Source organism: Ornithorhynchus anatinus, chromosome 2 (genome assembly GCF_004115215.2).
Source record: "Ornithorhynchus anatinus isolate Pmale09 chromosome 2, mOrnAna1.pri.v4, whole genome shotgun sequence".
Lineage (NCBI taxonomy): Eukaryota > Metazoa > Chordata > Mammalia > Monotremata > Ornithorhynchidae > Ornithorhynchus > Ornithorhynchus anatinus.
In genome coordinates this window covers 97,157,989-97,176,118 of record NC_041729.1, presented here as the reverse complement: position 1 = coordinate 97,176,118, position 18,130 = coordinate 97,157,989, and the positions used below count along the sequence as shown (strand labels likewise).

At 43.7% G+C, this 18,130-nt stretch overlaps 1 protein-coding gene across 1 annotated transcript in view; it reads right to left on the bottom strand.

Moving 5' to 3' along the window:
* Window positions 1-4,499: 4,499 nt before the first annotated feature.
* Window positions 4,500-18,130, bottom strand: part of THEMIS (thymocyte selection associated) — a 173,156-nt gene continuing 159,525 nt past the window's right edge. The window contains exons 6-7 of the mRNA XM_029082562.1: window positions 12,062-12,212; window positions 4,500-5,055 (exon numbers count right to left, since the gene is read on the bottom strand). Coding sequence (XP_028938395.1) covers window positions 12,070-12,212 — 143 coding nt within the window. The 3' untranslated portion in view covers window positions 4,500-5,055; window positions 12,062-12,069. The remainder of the gene's footprint in view (window positions 5,056-12,061; window positions 12,213-18,130) is intronic.

Below are 18,130 nucleotides of genomic sequence, written 5' to 3'. Positions count from 1 at the left end.
GGTTCTAATCCTGGATCCACCACTTGTCTGCTGTGTGACTTTTGGAAAATCACTTAACTTCTCTGGGCCTCAGTTACCTAATCTATAAAAAATGGGGATTAAGAGTGTGAGCCCAGTCTGAGGCAGGAACTGTGTCCAACTTGATTAATTTATATCTACCCCAGCATTTAGAGCAGTGCTTGGCACAGAATAAGCACTTAACAAGTATCATTATTATTATTATTATGATCACATCTACACATACACATTCTATGTATATCCTATTTGGTCTTTGTTCTCGAAGAAGCCAGCAGTGTTGGCAAATTTCACCCATGCGTGCATGTGTGACTAAAAGAGCCAATTCAGGACACTGCCAAACAATGCACACAGCTTCTACACAGTATATTCCTCACTGGACATATCCAAACCAACTCCTAGAAAATACACTGCTATATCTCCACTTTTCCAAATCCATTTCCATTAATATAGAGCAAGATATTCAAAGGTTTTACCTTCACATAAGAACCACCTGTTTAAAAAACCAAAAACAAAAATCAGGGGGGAAAAAACTTGTTTTTAATTTGTAGATCTAAAGTAACCCGTGAATGAGAAATAATCACTGAAACCTTTCAAATGTTAATATTCTCAGTATTGGGAAGTACTTCACCCATGGAAATTAGCTGCATGCAATCAGTTTTGGATAATGGGAGAGGGGGAAAATATCTAATCAATTCTATCATTCCAAGGGCACATTATTTGATCAAGGATGTGAGAAACCTAAAAACATTTCTGTTACTGTTTCTTCCCCTTAATCTTCCAACTGGAAACAGGAATTTTGCATGATCTCATCTGAGATTAGAGGTATTCAACCACAGGGCCTTGGGCTTCCTCAGAAAGGCATCAAAGCAAAAAATTAAAATAACACTTGGGCGGACCTAAAAGAGAATAAATAAGGTATCAAATGCATTAAGTAGCTGCGATAACATTAGCTCAGATGAGAACAGCTTCTCCAGAGTGTTGTAGATAAGAATTTGAAACGCAAAGTAGGCAGCACATTGTATTTGCCCCTAAAGACCTTTTGGTATTTTAAGATTCTTCCTGGGAGAAAGACATTTCTTATCTCCTCCTAACACAAAGGCTGAATATGAGGAAAATGTGTTGCCCGCTGGTCAGTCAAATGGAAATTGCTGTCTCTGATAGAGCTCAGTGGAAGGATGAGTCTATTAACAGTAAATACGATAAACCTTTCGGCTAACAGGCATTTGCAGAGGATTGTGCCCTCAGTAACAAACAAATAAAATTTTATTGTTATTTGATTAAAGATTCCATGTGGACAGGGTGGCAGGCAGATGGGCCCTGGGCATACACCTTCATTTTTTTTAAATAATGTGTGCTTTGTAAGAAGCAGCGTGGCTCACTGGAAAGAGCATGGGCTTTGGAGTCAGAGATCATGGGTTCGAATCCTGGCTCGGCCACTTGTCAGCTGTGTGACTTTGGGCAAGTCACTTAACTTCTCTGTGCCTCAGTTACCTCATCTGTAAAATGGGGATTAAGACTGTGAGCCCCACGTGGGACAACCTGATTCCCTTGTGTCTACCCCAGCGCTTAGAACAGTGCTCTGCACATAGTAAGCGCTTAACAAATACCAACATTATTATTATTATTATCTGAATATCCCATCAGTGCCTAAGTACTCCCTCAAAAATTAGTGAAATATGCTGAAGATTAATGATAGGAAGATTTGCTATGAAGAACCTGGAAAAAGTCATGAATTGTGCTGATGTAACTATTGCCACAAAAATACAAAATGTCAACTCTAAGGTATTTCCCGTGACAATGTATGGAACCCGAAAACTGGACAGTGAAAAAACAGGATAGAAAGAACATTGATTCTTTCGAAATGTGGTGTTGGAGAAGGCTTTTGCGAATACCATGGACAGCCCAAAAGACAAACAAATGGATTTTAGATCAAATTAAACCAAAGTGGTCAACGAAAGGCCAAATGACTCGACTTAGATTAGTATATTTTGGACACATAATCAGGAGGACTAATTCTCTGGAGAAGACACTAATGCTAGGAAAAGTCCAGGGAAAACATGAAAGAGGCAGATCAACAGCTAGATGGATAGAGACCATAACAATGACAATGGAAGAACCATTAGAAAGGTTGTGGATTATGGCAGAGAACAGTATATCCATGGAATTGCTATGAATCAGGAATGACTCAATGGCAATTAATAATAATAATAATAACTGAGGGGAAAAGGTGGCCATTCACTTTGATGTGACTCTGGCTAAATACAGTGGCACACCCGGATAATAGAGTTCAGACACTGAGTTATTCCCTCAGTCTCCCTTTAAATCCTCTCCTGGGAGGAATTGGGTCTGTAAAAAAAAGTCTCTGAGACAGTGGGTCTCTGGGACCCCCAAAAAAGGTCTCTGAGACAATGGTTGGAGATCATGGTGGGAACTGCTATCTGTAATTTATTTATTTCTATTATTGTCTGTCTCACCCTCTAGACTGTAAGCTCACAGGGAGCATTTCAAAGCATTTCAACCAACTCTGTTATATTGTACTCTCCTAAGTGTTTAGCCCAGTGCTCTGCACACACTAAGTACTCAATAAATACAATTGATTGATTGATTGATTAACTGCAGCTGTGTAGACCAGGTATTAGCAGACAATGAACCTAAAGACATGCATTTCCCCCAAAGATCCCAACTGTAGAATGCTTATTCCATTTTCCATTCCTTATTCTGTTTAGAGAAGCAGCATGGTGTAGTGGATAGAACACGGGCCTGGGAATCAGAAAGTCATGGGTTCTAATCCCACCTCTGCCACTTGTCTGCTGTGTGACCTCAGGCAAGTTACTTTACTTCTCTGTGCCTCAGTTACCTCATTTGTAAAATGGGGATTGAGATTGTGAACCCCACTTGGGACTGGAACTGTATCCAACCCGATTTGCTTGTATCCACCTCAGCGCTTAGTACAGTGCCTCACACATAATTAAGTGCTTAATAAATACCATTATCATTACTATTTTAGGAGAAGTGAAATCCCCCCCCCAAAAAAAAATCTTCTTCATTGCAGGGAGAGATCAAAAGCTAATTTACAGTAATTCTGGGTGGCTGCCTCAGCACAGGGCAAGGACCGAAGTCGGGACTGCATCTGTGCAGGCCTAGAATGGGTTTCCTGGACCTGGCCCTGACCAGGTTGGGTGACCCCTGACCCTTGATTGCAGTTTGTCCTTTCCACACCTCTTAAACTCACCTTCTCACCTTCTCAACTCCCCCATCTTCAACCCCTCCCTCACACTGTTACCCCTGCCTAAGACATTCCCCAACCTTTCGAATACGCCAGACCAAGGCTCTCCCAACTTCTGAGCCCTTCTGAAATCTCACCTCCTCCAGGAAGAGTTCCCAAATTAATTTGTAGCACTGCAGGCTGTGTAAACCCCAAAACCCCTCTTTCCTTCACTATACCTCCTCCCTCTCTCCTCTCCTCTCCTCAACCCCTTTGCCACTTACTTCTCCAGAACCCTCCATTATCAGGATCATTATCAATAATACTATAATAATACTATAAAAATTTAAATAGTATTATTAACCATCTAGTGTGTGCCAAGAACTCTACTTAGCACATGAGAGAACACAACAGAAGTAAAAAACCCTGTGCTGGCTCCTTAGAAGAAAAAAGCCCATTATATAGATTTGGGAAACCAGCCCGGAGTGTTCAAGCACATACTCATAAAACGTTCTTTCATGCAAAAATCTCAGATTTTATCACCATAAAGGAGTGAATGAATGCAACTTCATCCGGTTCTAAACTTCCTCCATAATGAAATCCAGGCTGGGGGAATAAAGAGTCCCATGAAAAGAAAATTGAAACTGTCACGTGTAATTCTTCCTCTCTTTGCTTGCTCTCTCACTTCATCCACAGCATCATCTTCATAATGGGCTCAAGGAATGTGTCTTTCTATTTCCATCACAGAGTTCGTACTTGCTGAAAGTACCAATTGGACTGTCCTCATGTAATAAAACGAAGATGCTTGTCATTATGTACTTCTTACAAGGTGCTTTAAAGAGGGATCTCACACATGAGTTCTAGTTTCGGTTCCACTACTTACCTGTTGTTGACTTGGGAAAGAGACAACTGTCCTGTGCTTTAGTATTCTCATCTGTAAAATGGTAAAAATGATACCTCCTTCCTTAGACTGTGAGCTCAGTTTAGAAAAAAAAAAATGAGCATTACTGGGACATGAAGGTTAGAAGAAGGGAGAGTCTTTTGGAGAAATGGTTATATTTGGGAAAAAGCATTTGTGGGAAGAGTCATCAATAGATTAGAGACCTCTCTACACACTATTTGACAAGGTATCCTTCTCCTAGGTCTGCCCCATTGGGAAATGGCTGAGGCCACTATGCTTGATCAGAATGTCTTGTCAAGGAGCCCAGATTTTGAATGAATCCTTTTACCATAATAACAAAGAAAATAACTAAGCAAGCTCTCTGATATTACCCACTTCAAGCAATTATCCACTTTATTGTTTTTTGTGCTAGACAGCGATTATAAAACTGGAGTGATTATAGAAATTGAACTGTTTCGCAAAGAATACAATTTAAAATTACACATTATTCAGAGGATTTCCACTGAGTTTTCTCTTGACTTTGTAGATTTCAGGTTGTTCTAAGGAGGAATCAGGAAATAGTAGAAAACAATTACCTTAAAAACTCACACACTTCTGAATCTAGTTTAGCAAAGATTCCAGGAAGGAGATATATATGCAATTTTAATAAATAGGGCCCTACATCACAATAAAGCTTAACAATAAGGATTCATAGCCTATGAAGAGCACATACAAGTTTGGTTCCAAACAAGCATCTCTACTAAGGTCTTGTTCATGTCCTTTTCTCTGCTAAGAAGGTCATTCAAGATTCTTCTGGAGAGTTTTATTGTTGTGAGTTTTTGGTTGTGAGCTGTAGATGATTTTGAAAAGGCAAAAGGAAGGTTTGTTTCCAACCTAGTATTTCAGTTCTTCAATTGTAGTCATTCTCAGAAATTTTTATCTCCCAGGGTCCCTGGAAATGAACAAATGAAAGAAGTGTGTCTCATAGACAGGTAGAGTGCAAATATAGTTAAGAAAAAAAAGGATATTTGTTGATTTTTTAAGGTACTTGTTACTTAAAGTATGCCAAGCACTGTACTAGGCATTGGGGTAGATTGAAAATAATCAGTTAGGACCCAGTCTCTGTCCCACGTGGGGCTCACAGTCTAAGAAAAGAGGAGAACAGACAATGAATCTCCTATTTACAAATAAGGAAACAGACACTGAGAAGTTAATAATAATAATAATGATAACGATAATGTTGGTATTTGTTAAGTGCTTACGATGTGCCAAGCACTGTTCTAAGCACTGGGGGAGATAAGAGGTCATCAGGTTGTCTAAATCTCCATTTTACAGATGAGGTAACTGAGGCCCAGAGGAACTAAGTGACATGCCCAAAATCACACAGCTGACAAGGGGTGGAGCCGGGATTAGAACGCATGACCTCTGACTCCCAAGCCCATGCTCTTTCCACTAAGCCATGCTGCTTCTCTTAGTGACTAAGTTAAGTGACTTGACCAAGGTCATATATTAAATAAGTGATGGAGCCAGGATTAGGACCCAGGTTCTCTGACTCCCAGGGCTGTGCTTTTTCCACTAGGCCACACTGTGAATGGCTGCTCAAGTGTATTAGTGAAGAGGAACTAGAGGGATGTAAAAAAAATCATCCTTGAGATATGCCTGGGAACTGGTCCAGCTTGTTCAGGATGGAACAGGGTTGAGTCTTCAGAGTGCATGTGCGGGGCAGGGAACATTGGACTGACAATGGAGAGTCAGTTGGACTCTCCCAAATTCTCAGTACAGTGCTCTGCACACAATAAGTGCTCAATGAATACCATTGATTGATTGATTGATTGTTGGGAGAGGGACTGGGATTGGAGGAAGTAATGTTCAGTAATATTGCTGCCTTGTAAATTGCAACCAAGTAGGTCCAGATCAGTAATTTTCTCTGAAGATACATCCAGTTTTTGAAGGCCTACTGGAAAATATCAAATGCTAAATGAAAAAGCATTTGGGTGAAAGGACAATATCACCGATTGTGAGATGTGCCCCTGTATCGCACATCCATCACTGCATTATTTTGGACCTCAGTTAGACAAATCATGAGTGATGGTTTGATTTGGTGCAGTGCTAAGAGACTACCAGCATTACTTAATGATGGCTCCCATTCTTCTGGCATGGATCTCTGTGTTCCATGTGTGGAATTCCCTTTGAATTTGGGGGATTTGGGCTTGAAGAATTTGGCTCTTAATTAACTACAAATAATTCTCAACTATCTCTTTGTTTTACCTGGGAGAAGAGGTAGTGACAAAAAAAGAAAAGCAATTTTGCTTGTGGGCAAATGTCCCTAGAGCAACATAGTTTTCCATCTTTATGGTGAAATGAAGTAGGGAATGGGGAATGGGGCACTGGGGGAGGTAGTTCCTGCTTGGTTAAGTCCTATTTTCAGGAGATGGAAGCTCACTTTAAAGTAAGAAATCATTTAAAAAACTGAAGAACCCTCTCAGATGGCTAAATTCAGCCTTCTTTCCTCCACATAAATAAATCATGGAATTCTGTCCGTACCAAATACAAATTGGACAGTTCTCCTTCGGAGAATTTGACTTGTTGAAAAATGGACGAGCACCTTAGTGTCAGTTTGAAGAGTTCGATTGATTTAACCCAAATCCCTGAAGTTTTGATGCGTTTCTGGTCATCTTTCTCTTAAGGGGTCCATTACAGCTCTCAGCTGGTGGTGTTTTATTGTTTATGTCAGAATCATTTCTTAAAAAATGATTTTGCTTCTCCTGCATTGGCAGACTAAGCCTTATGAATTACTTTATCTGGTAGTGAAAGAATGCATTTTCATCTTGGAGAAGGGTAAACACAGAAATCGAGAGAGATGGCAAGCTTTGCACAGAATTCTGGGAAAAAATGGGGAAACACAAGTTTCAGGGTTGTGTCCTGGGGAAAAGGACACATAAAATCAATATCCCATTGGCTCACTGCTCCCTTCCCTGTGGTGACGGAGCCTCTCCCAGACAGTAGGAGCTACACGTGCAGACTGCTGTCTAGCTTATTCATTCAATCCTATTTATTGAGCCCTTACTGTGTCCAGAGCACTGTACTACCTACTCTCTGGGCATCAAGATTGGTTGATCTGGGTCCTGTCCTCCTGGAATCTGGGTCATTATATCCCAGTAATAATAATAACTATAATAATAACAACAACAATAATTCTAACAATATTTGTTAAGCTCTTACCACTGCCAAGCACTGTACTAAAAACCGGGGTCATTATATGATAATCAGTCCTGAGGGTCTAATTTCCTCTCTATACCCTTTGGACTATGAAAGCTAGAGAAATCATGACCCAAAGTTCTATTTCTGTTGCGGGGGGAAGAGAGGGCAAGGAGTGGCTAAAAGAGTCCATTTCATGACCCCTGAGATCTACATCAGTCTAACCCATATCCAATATAGTTTCAAACAGAAACTCCTTACCGTCCACCTTAAAGCACTCAATTACCTTTCCCCGTCCTAGCTCACCTCACTATTCTCCTACTACAAGCCAGCCCGCACATTTTGCTCCTCTAATGGTAACCTTCTCACTGTGCCTCTATCTCATCTATCTTGCTGCTGAGCTCTCGCACACATCTTGCCTCTGGCCTGGAATGTCCTCTCTCCTAATATCCGTAAGAATTCTCTCCTGGACCCCCTCCAATCTGGCTTCCGTCCCCTCCACTCTACTAAGACTGCTCTCTCAAAAGTCACCCATGACCTCCTTCTTGCCAAATCCAATGGCTCCTACTCTATCCTAATCCTCCTTGACCTCTCAGCTGCCTTTGACATTGTAGATCATCCCCTTCTCCTCCACACCTTATCTCACCTTGGCTTCACGGACTCCGTCCTCTCCTGGTTTTCCTCTTATCTCTGGCCGTTCATTCTCGGTCTCCTTCGTGGGCTCCTCCTCCCCCTCCCATCCTCTAACTGTAGGAGTTTCTCAAGGGTCAGTTCTTGGCCTATTCTGTTCTCCATCTACACTCACTCCCTCGGCGAACTCATTCGCTCCCACGGCTTCAACTATCATCTCTATGCAGATGACACACAAATCTACATCTCCGCCCCTGTCCTCTCCCCCTCCCTTCAGGCTCGTATCTCCTCCTGCCTCCACGTCGTCTCTACCTGGATGTCTGCCCGCCACCTAAAACTCAACATGTCCAAAACTGAGCTCCTTATCATCCCTCCCAAGCCCTGTCCTTTTCCTAACTTCCCTATCACTGTGGATGATACAACCATCCTTCCCGTCTCTCAAGCCCAAAACCTAGGTGTCATCCTTGACTCAGCTCTCTCATTCACCCCACACAGCCAATCCGTCACCACACCTAATGGTCTCACATTTATAATATCACCAAGATCCGCCCTTTCCTCTCCACCCAAACGGCTACCTTACTGCTACAGGCTCTCGTAATATCCCGGCTGGATTATTGTGTCAGCCTTCTCTCTGATCTCCCTACCTCCCGTCTCTCCCCGCTCCAGTCTATTCTTCATTCCGCTGCATGGCTCATCTTCCTACAGAAATGCTCTGGGCATGTCGCTCCCCTTCTTAAAAACCTCCAGTGGTTGCCTATCAACCTCCACACGGAACAAAAATTTCTCACTCTAGGCTTCAAGGCTCTCCATCACCTTGACCCCTCCTACCTCTCCTCCCTTCTCTCTTTCTACTGCCCACCCCGCATGCTCCGCTCCTCTGCCGCCCACCTCCTCACCGTCCCCCGTTCTCGCCTATCCCGCTGTCGACCCCTGGGCCATGTCCTCAGTCTGTCCTGGAATGCCCTCCCTCCTCACCTCCGCCAAACTAATTTTCTTCCCCTCTTCAAAGCCTTACTGAGAGCTCACCTCCTCCTAGAGCCCTTCCCAGACTGAGCTTCCCCTTTTCCCTCTGTTCCCTCTGCTGCCTCTCTACCCCCTACCCTTCACCTCCCCTCAGCTAAGCCCCCTTTTCCCCACCTTTCCCTCTGCTCCTCCCCCCCCCTTCCCCTCCCCTCAGCACTGTGCTCGTCTGCTCATTTGTATATATTTTTATTACCCTATTTATTTTGTTAATGAGATGTACATCCCCTTGATTCTATTTATTGCTATTGTTTTTGTCTGTCTCCCCCGATTAGACTATAAACCCATCAATGGGCAGGGACTGTCTCTAACTGTGGCCGAATTGTACATTCCAAGTGCTTAGTACAGTGCTCTGCACATAGTAAGCGCTCAATAAATACTACTGAATGAATGAATGAACGAATGAATGAATGATAAAAGAAAAGGAGGATGTTGCTATGGTTCACAGTTCAGGGATGAATTCTATTTTAGAGTGGATTATCTCATCTGTAGAATGGGGATTAAGACTGTGAGCCTCACTTGAGACATGGCCTGTTTCCAACCTGATTATCTTGTATCTGCCCCAGGGCACAGTACAGTTCCTGGCACATAGTAAGTGCTTAACAAATACCATCTAAGTGGATATTCTATTGGCTCTCAGTTTCTTTCTCAAGGAGATGCTACTCTAATAGACAGGAAAACAAGAACATTACCCCATCCATCCCTCTTCCATTCCCCTATTATAGTTTTGAGTCTCTGTGCCATTGCTTACAAGATTGTTAAGGACTACCCTCGAGGGCTGGTTCGACAACCATGCCCGTCACCCCCGCTGACTGTTCCGGACCTTTAACTCTCTCCTTAGGCCCCCTGTTCCTCCCCCTCCCCCATCTCTCACCCCCAATGATCTGGCCACCTATTTCCTCACGAAAATCAACACGATCAGGTCTGAGCTCCCCAAAGTCACCCCTCCACCTCTCCCCTCCCCCACACCACCCCCTCCCCTACTTTCCCATCCTTCCCTGCAGTATCCTCAGAGGAGATCTCCTCCCTCCTCGCAAGTGCCACCCCCTCCGCCTGCGCCTCGGACCCCATTCCCTCTCACCTTATTAAAACCATCGCCCCTGCCCTCCTCCCTTCCTTAACTTCTATTTTTAACCACTCAATCTCCAAGGGCTCCTTCCCCTCTGCCTTCAAACATGCCCACGTCTCCCCCATCCTAAAAAAACCCGCTCTTGACCCCACTTCCCCCTCCAGTTATCGCCCTATCTCCCTACTACCCTTCCTTTCCAAAATCCTAGAACGAGTCATCTACAATCGATTTTTAGAATTCCTTAACTCCCATTCTCTCCTAGACCCCCTCCAATCTGGCTTCCGTCCCCTCCACTCTACCGAGACTGCTCTCTCTAAGGTCACCCATGACCTCCTTCTTGCCAAATCCAATGGCTTCTACTCCATTCTGATCCTCCTTGACCTCTCTGCTGCCTTTGACACTGTCGACCATCCCCTCCTCCTCCATACCTTATCTCACCTTGGCTTCACGGACTCTGTCCTCTCCTGGTTCTCCTCTTACCTCTCTGGCCGGTCATTCTCGGTCTCCTTCTCTGGAGCCTCCTCCCCCTCCCATCCTTTAACTGTTGGAGTTCCTCAAGGGTCAGTTCTCGGCCCTCTTCTGTTCTCCATTTACACTCACTCCCTCGGTGAACTCATTCGCTCTCACGGCTTTGACTACCATCTCTACGCAGATGACACGCAGATCTACATCTCCGCCCCTGTCCTCTCCCCCTCCCTTCAGGCTTGCATCTCCTCCTGCCTCCGGGACGTCTCCACCTGGATGTCGGCCTGCCACCTAAAACTCAACATGAGCAAGACTGAGCTCCTCATCTTCCCTCCCAAACCCGGTCTTCTCCCAGACTTCTCTATCACCGTGGATGGCACGACCATCCTTCCCGTCTCTCGGGCCCGCAATCTCGGTGTCATCCTTGACTCGTCTCTCTCGTTCACCCCACACATCCTAACCGTTACCAAGACCTGCTGGTTTCACCTCTACGATATCGCCAAGATCCACCCTTTCCTCTCCACCCAAACGGCTACCTTACTGTTACGGGCTCTCGTTATATCCCGGCTAGACTACTGTGTCAGCCTTCTCTCTGACCTCCCTTCCTCCTCTCTCGCCCCGCTCCAGTCTATTCTTCACTCCGCCGCCCGGCTCATCTTCCTGCAGAAACGATCTGGGCATGTCACTCCCCTTCTTAAACAACTCCAGTGGTTGCCTATCGACCTCCGCTCCAAACAAAAACTCCTCACTCTAGGCTTCGAGGCTCTCCATCACCTTGCCCCTTCCTACCTCTCCTCCCTTCTCTCTTTCTACCGCCCACCCCGCACGCTCCGCTCCTCTGCCGCCCACCTCCTCGCCGTCCCTCGGTCTCGCCTATCCCGCCGTCGACCCCTGGGTCGCGTCCTCCCACGGTCCCGGAACGCCCTCCCTCCTCACCTCCACCAAACTGATTCTCTTTCCCTCTTCAAAACCCTACTTAAAACTCACCTCCTCCAAGAGGCATTCCCAGACTGAGCTCCTCTTCTCCCTCTACTCCCTCTGCCATCCCCCCTTTACCTCTCCGCAGCTAAACCCTCTTTTTCCCCTTTTCCCTCTGCTCCTCCCCCTCTCCCTTCCCATCCCCACAGCACTGTACTCGTCCGCTCAACTGTATATATTTCCGTTACCCTATTTATTTTGTTAATGAATTGTACATCACCTCGATTCTATTTAGTTGCCATTGTTTTTACGAGATGTTCTTCCCCTTGACTCTATTTATTGCCATTGTTCTTGTCTGTCCGTCTCCCCCGATTAGACTGTAAGCCCGTCAAAGGGCAGGGACTGTCTCTATCTGTTGCCGACTTGTTAATCCCAAGCGCTTAGTACAGTGCTCTGCACATAGTAAGCGCTCAATAAATACTATTGAATGAATGAATGAATAGGTCTTTAATTGCCCAGAAGTTCAGGAAATTTGCATAATAATAAAATAAAAAAGATATGAGAAACCCTAATCATGTCACCAAAAATTTCAGTCACTGAAAATAATCTGTATTTAAAAGCAGTTTCCTCTGCATGTAGCCTCATGTAATATACTTACCTCCTTCTTCAAGAGGGGGTTTTATTTGGATACGTGCTTTCCAGGAACTTCTTTCTCCTAATGTCAAGCAGATTTTCATTGATGTGTTTAACGTCAGATGCGTCCTCTGGTTGCTCTCCCATGTTATCTTTTACCAGTGGGTTTTTTGATGCTAAACAAGTGAATGCAACACAGAGATGAGAAAATGAAAGAATCACTGCAGGCATTTACTCACCTTCTCCCTTGCAGGGGGCTATGCATTTAAAACCTCATATCTACTGAAATATTCTCTCTCGGTGATGCTTATTTCATTCTCACGGTTCCAAATGGGCTGGACACAGTAGGGATGACAAATGAAATTTGGAGTGACTAGTCTGGAACTCAGGCTAATATTTTCAGACTGAGGATATGTCAGACAAACTGCATCTTTATCCCTGTAAGGTAAAGGTTAGTTGGTATGGTTCATTCATTCATTCATTCAATAGTATTTATTGAGCGCTTACTATGTGCAGAGCACTGTACTATGTGCTTGGAATGAACAAGTCGGCAACAGATAGAGACAGTCCCTGCTGTTTGACGGGCTTACAGTCTAATCGGGGGAGACGTTTGACGGGCTTACAGTCTAATCGGAGGAGACAGACAGACAAGAACAATGGCAATAAATACAGTCAAGAGGAAGAACATCTCGTAAAAACAATGGCAACTAAATAGAATCAAGGCGATGTACATTTCATTAACAAAATAAATAGGGTAATAAATATATACAGTTGAGCAGACGAGTACAGTGCTGAGGGGATGGGAAGGGAGAGGAGGAGGAGCAGAGGGAAATGGGGGGAAAAGAGGGTTAAGCTGCGGAGAGGTGAAGGGGGAGTGGTAGAGGGAGTAGAGGGAGAAGAGGAGCTCAGTCTGGGAAGGCCTCTTGGAGGAGGTGAGTTTTAAGTAAGGTTTTGAAGAGGGGAAGAGAATCAGTTTGGTTTGTGCGACCAGGATTGTTAATCACATTTCTGAGGAATTTCTACAGCAAATTCCTTGTTTCATCCCTGGGTGTGTCCTATAAAGCTGGGACTGGGAGATGGAAAGACCAGGAAGATGAAGGGAGTAACCAAGGAAGGTTTTGGAGGAATGTGGTTTTATGAAGCTGAGAGGGGAAAGAGGTTTCACCCCTGGGCATTCTCCAGGAAGGGTGGAAGTGGGTGGGTGGGTGAGCTCAGAGAAGGGTTGCAGGGGATAGGATGAGCTCTGGCAAGAGAGACCAAAGTCCCTTATGAAGTGAGATGGGCAACCAAGGGTTCAAGCTGGCAGGTGCTACTGAGAGACCATGTCTCCTGTGAGTGGTGGAAGAGAGAAAAAAAAAAGTTCTGAATTAGCTTTAATAGAAGGAATATTCATTCAATAGTATTTCATTCAATCGTATTTATTGAGCATTTACTATGTGCAGAGCACTGTACTAAGTGCTTGGAATGTCCCTACAGACCTCCCAAAAGATCAGATCTGGAGTATGAGAGTGTGAAACCTGGACCCCTTCATTACTGGTCTAATGAAAATAGATGAAATGAATTTCATCTTCTTATGTAAACCCCTTCCAGACTCATAACAGGTATTGAGTGCGGGGATTGTGTCTACCAACTCTACTGCACTGTACTCTGCCAACTGTTTAGTGCAGTGCTCTGCCCGGGTATTAATATTATTATTATTGTTATTATTATTGTGCTGTCAAGTTATTTCTGATTCATAGCAACTCTATGGATATACTTTCTCCAGAATGTCCTGTCCTCTGCCATAATCCACAACCTTTCTAATGGTTCTTCTTTTATCGTTGTTATAGTCTCTATCCTTCTAGCTGCCAGTCTGCCTCTTCCACGTTTTCCCTGGACTTTTCCTAGCATTAGTGTCTTCTCCAGAGAACTAGTCCTCCTGATTATGTGTCCAAAATATGCTAATCTAAGTCGAGTCATTTGGCCTTCCAAAGCCCACTTTGTTTTAATTTGCTCCAAAATCCATTTTTGGGGGGTGCCAGTCCATGGTATTCGCAAAAGCCTCTCCAACACCACATTTCAAAGAATCAATGCTCTTTCTGTCCTGTTTTTTCACTGTTCTGCTTTTGGATCCATATACTGTCACTGGAAACACCATAGAGTTGACAATTTGTATTTTGTGGCAATAGTTATATCAGCACAATTCATGACTTTTTCCAGGCTCTTTTTAGCAAGTCTTCCTAACATCAATGTTCTGTGCATTTTTTGGCTACTTGGTAAGCATTCTATAAATTCCACTGATTGATTGATTGGGATAGATATGGGATTATCAGGTCAGACATTGGGCCTGTTCCATATGAGACTCACAGTTTCAGGAGGTATTTAATCTCCATTTTACAGATGAGGAAACTGAGGCACTGAGAAGTTAAGTGACTTGGCTAAGGTCACACAGCAGGCAAGTGTCAGATTTGGGATTAGAACACATATTCCCCTAAATCTCTGGCCTGGGCTCCTTCTACTTACTATGCGATGTAGTACTCATGGGAGAGTAAATGAGAATACAAAAGAAGCTACAACAATAAGGAATTTTAAGTATAGGCTTAAAGGTGCTACAGAATGGGATGGAGGCTAGAGAAGCAGTGTGGCCTAGTGGAAATAGCAAGGTCCTGGGAGTCAGAGGACCCAAACTCTAATCCTGTCTCTGCCCCTCCCTGCTGTGTGACCTTGGGCAAGTAATTTCACTTCCTTGTGCCTCAGTTACCCCATCTGTAAAATGGGGATTTTAGACTGTGAACCACATATGGATCATGGACTGTGTCTATCCTGGTTATCCTGTATCTATCCTAGTGCTTAGTACAGTGTCTGGCACATTCCATAACAAATACTATTAAAAAAGAAAGATATGACCAAGGATGCTGCTCTTCTAATGGGCCCATGATTTCAGGGGCAGGTATGGATTGTAAACTCCTTGAAGGCAGAAACTTTGTCTTTTACTTTTTTGTAACCTCCCAGGTGTCCAGGTCAGAGTTCTGCAAGAATAGCCACCAATGAATGCTGCTGCTGCTGATTTATAGCTGAACCTTTCAAAATAAACCCGCAAGATGTCATTTGGTACTTCATTCAGGTCAGTTTGATATTCAGGTACTTTTAAAGGAAAGTGCACCATTGAGCACTTACAATAAATTCACTCTCCTTTGTCTATCTAGTCTTATATTATAAGCAATACAGGGTAAAATCACTCAAAGCTACCAAATATTTGGTTTCTTTTAAGGGCAAAGAAATCTAAGATTGCTGCAGTGGCTTCTTATGAGTCAGGTTATTTTAAGAAAGAACCTTTAAATGTATTTCTTGCGGAGTGAAGTTATGATTAAATTATTGTATGATCATATTTTCAATCTGGGTTGTTCAGCTCTATAATGCAAAGCAGTGCATTTGGTTCCTGGATATGAGAATGCGATGGTTGTTTTAAAATAAATATGGTTCCCAGCTCATTCCACTTATCCCCCGTGGCCAACACCATTTATTCCTGTTTACAGCCTCTCAGCATATTTTCTCAGGAGCCCCAAGTAGCTTCTCAAGGTCTTTTCTCTTTAACTCCTTCATTACTAGCATGATAAATACTGCATTTCTCTAAATGACTCTCCTCCATTTAAGGAGCTGGAATCACTCCCCCGACTGAGATTTTACTCCTTAATCGAGCATAGCATTTCTCAGGCGTGCCTTCTTTCCGTTCCACATGATTTGCCTTTTGTCTTTAAGTCTCTCTAGTCTCACATCTTTAATGTGATATAATGAAATGGACCATGTCGCTTTCTGGGGAAAATATACATAAGTTCAATTGTGGGGGGGGAAATACCATTGGTCTTGTTCATTTACAGAAGTTAAATTAAACTTCTTTCAAGTTTCTTGACAGAAAGAATTAATGCCACTTTGAAATTCTGAAGAATGGTTTGAATAAATGTATTACTTCTAATAAGTGATTACTTAGAAAAATTAAAATCTCTCAGCCCTGACAGGAAGGAAAATTTTCAAAATTCAATCTCATGAAAGGCCGTACGAGAGACGGAAGGTTCTGGTGGCAGGGAGACAAGATGGCTACAATATGGTTTTAGTCTACCAGTCAACCAATCAATCAATCAGTGTTATTTATTCAGCACTTGAAAGCACTGAACTAAGAAAAAAACGACTTAGGATAGTGCAAAAGAACAGAGTAGGTCAACACCTTCCCTGCCCATGAGGAGTTTACAGTCTAGAGGGGGAGACAAGAATTAAAATAAATTGTGGATTTTTACATAAGTTCTATGAGGCAGAGAGTAAAGTGCTTAAAGAAGAGAAGCAGGATGGCTCAGTGGAAAGAGCCCAGGCTTGGGAGCCAGAGGTCATGGGTTCGAATTCTGGCTCTGCCACCTGTCAGCTGTGTGACTGTGGGCAAGTCACTTAACTTCTCTGTGCCTCAGTTCCCTCATCTGTAAAATGGGGATGAAGACTGTGAGCCTCATGTGGGATAACCTGATTACCCTGTATCTCCCCCAGCGCTTAGAACAGTGCTCTGCACGTAGTAAGCGCTTAACAAATACCAACATTATTATTAAAGGACACACACCTTTGCATTGGCAATGCAAAGAGGAGAGCTATTAGGTGAAATGAGGGCCTTTCTGGAAGGCCTCTTGGAGGAAATGTGATTTTAATACGGCTTTGGAGGTGGAGAGAGTGGTGGTCTGATGTATTTGAAGGGGGAGGGAGTTCCAGACCAAGGGGAAGACATGGCCATGTGGTTGTGATGGGGTAGATAAGATCAACATACAGTGAGCAGGCTGCTGTTAGAAGAGCGAAGTGTGCATATGGGCAGAATTGTAGTAGGAAATCTGTGCAGTAAGGTAGGAGGAGGATGAGTTGATTGAATGTTTCAAAGCCAGAGAAAAGGAGTTTCTGCTTGATGCAGAAATGGATGGGCAATCACTGGAGGCTCTTGAGGAGTGGGGAGATGTGGACTGAATGTTTTTTAGAAAAATGATCAGGGCAGTAGACTGAAGAAAGCCCTGGGACGGGGAGAGACAGGTGGCAAGGAGGTAAGTGAGGAGACTGATGCAATAGTTAAGGTGGGAAACGACTAGTGCTTGGATCAGTGTAGTAGAAGTTTGGAGAGAGAGGTAAAGGTGGATTTTAGAGATGCTGTGAATGTAGAACTGATAGGAGTTGGTTACAGACAATGTGTGATGAATGAGAGAGATGAGTCAAGGATAATGCAGAGATTATGACCTTGTGAGACAGGGAGGATAGTGGTATTGTCTACAGTGATGGGTAAGACTGGGGGAGGACAAGGTTTGAGTGGAAAGGTTCAGAGTCCATTTACATTTTTGCTGATGGTCATAGTGGTAGTCTCAGACCGGAGATAATTCTATTGGAAGGAACAAACACTGGACAGGCTGTCCAGATAGAGACTGGCAAGCCAGGCCAGGCTGTTGTCCTCTTGGCATTTTGTTCCATGTGATCCCAGTTCCTACATTCTATGACCTTTCTGCCTTCAGAGAGCAGGATTCAGGTACATTTGCAAAATTACCAGCCCTTTCCACATCTCCTTATCACCCTTCCAGAGGCTTCTTTTTCCCCAAAGCAGCCAGCATTAAACCAACCCTCCACCCAAAGTCACTGAGCTGATTTGAGATTCCCACTGAACTTCCAAATGTGATTTCTCCATCAGTTGCAGGACAAGAGGCAAAGTGGTACTATTTAGGACTTTTCTCCTTCAGAATAGAACATTTCTTCGGTAATCCTGCTTCTTTGCAATCACTTAATCAATGTTATTTATTGCAAACTTACTGTGTGTGAGCACTATAATTGTCTGCTATGTGATCTTGGGCAAATAACTCCACTTCTTTGGGCCTCAGTTTAATGTTAATGTTAATGTTGGTATTTATTAAGTGCTTACTATGTGCAGAGCACTGTTCTAAGTGCTGGAGTAAATACAGGGTCATCAAGTTGTCATACGTGAGGCTCACAGTCTTCATCCCCATTTTACAGATGAGGGAACTGAGACACAGAGACGTTAAGTGACTTGCCCAAGGTCACAGAGCTGCCAAGTGACAGAGCAGGGATTCGAACCCATGACCTCTGA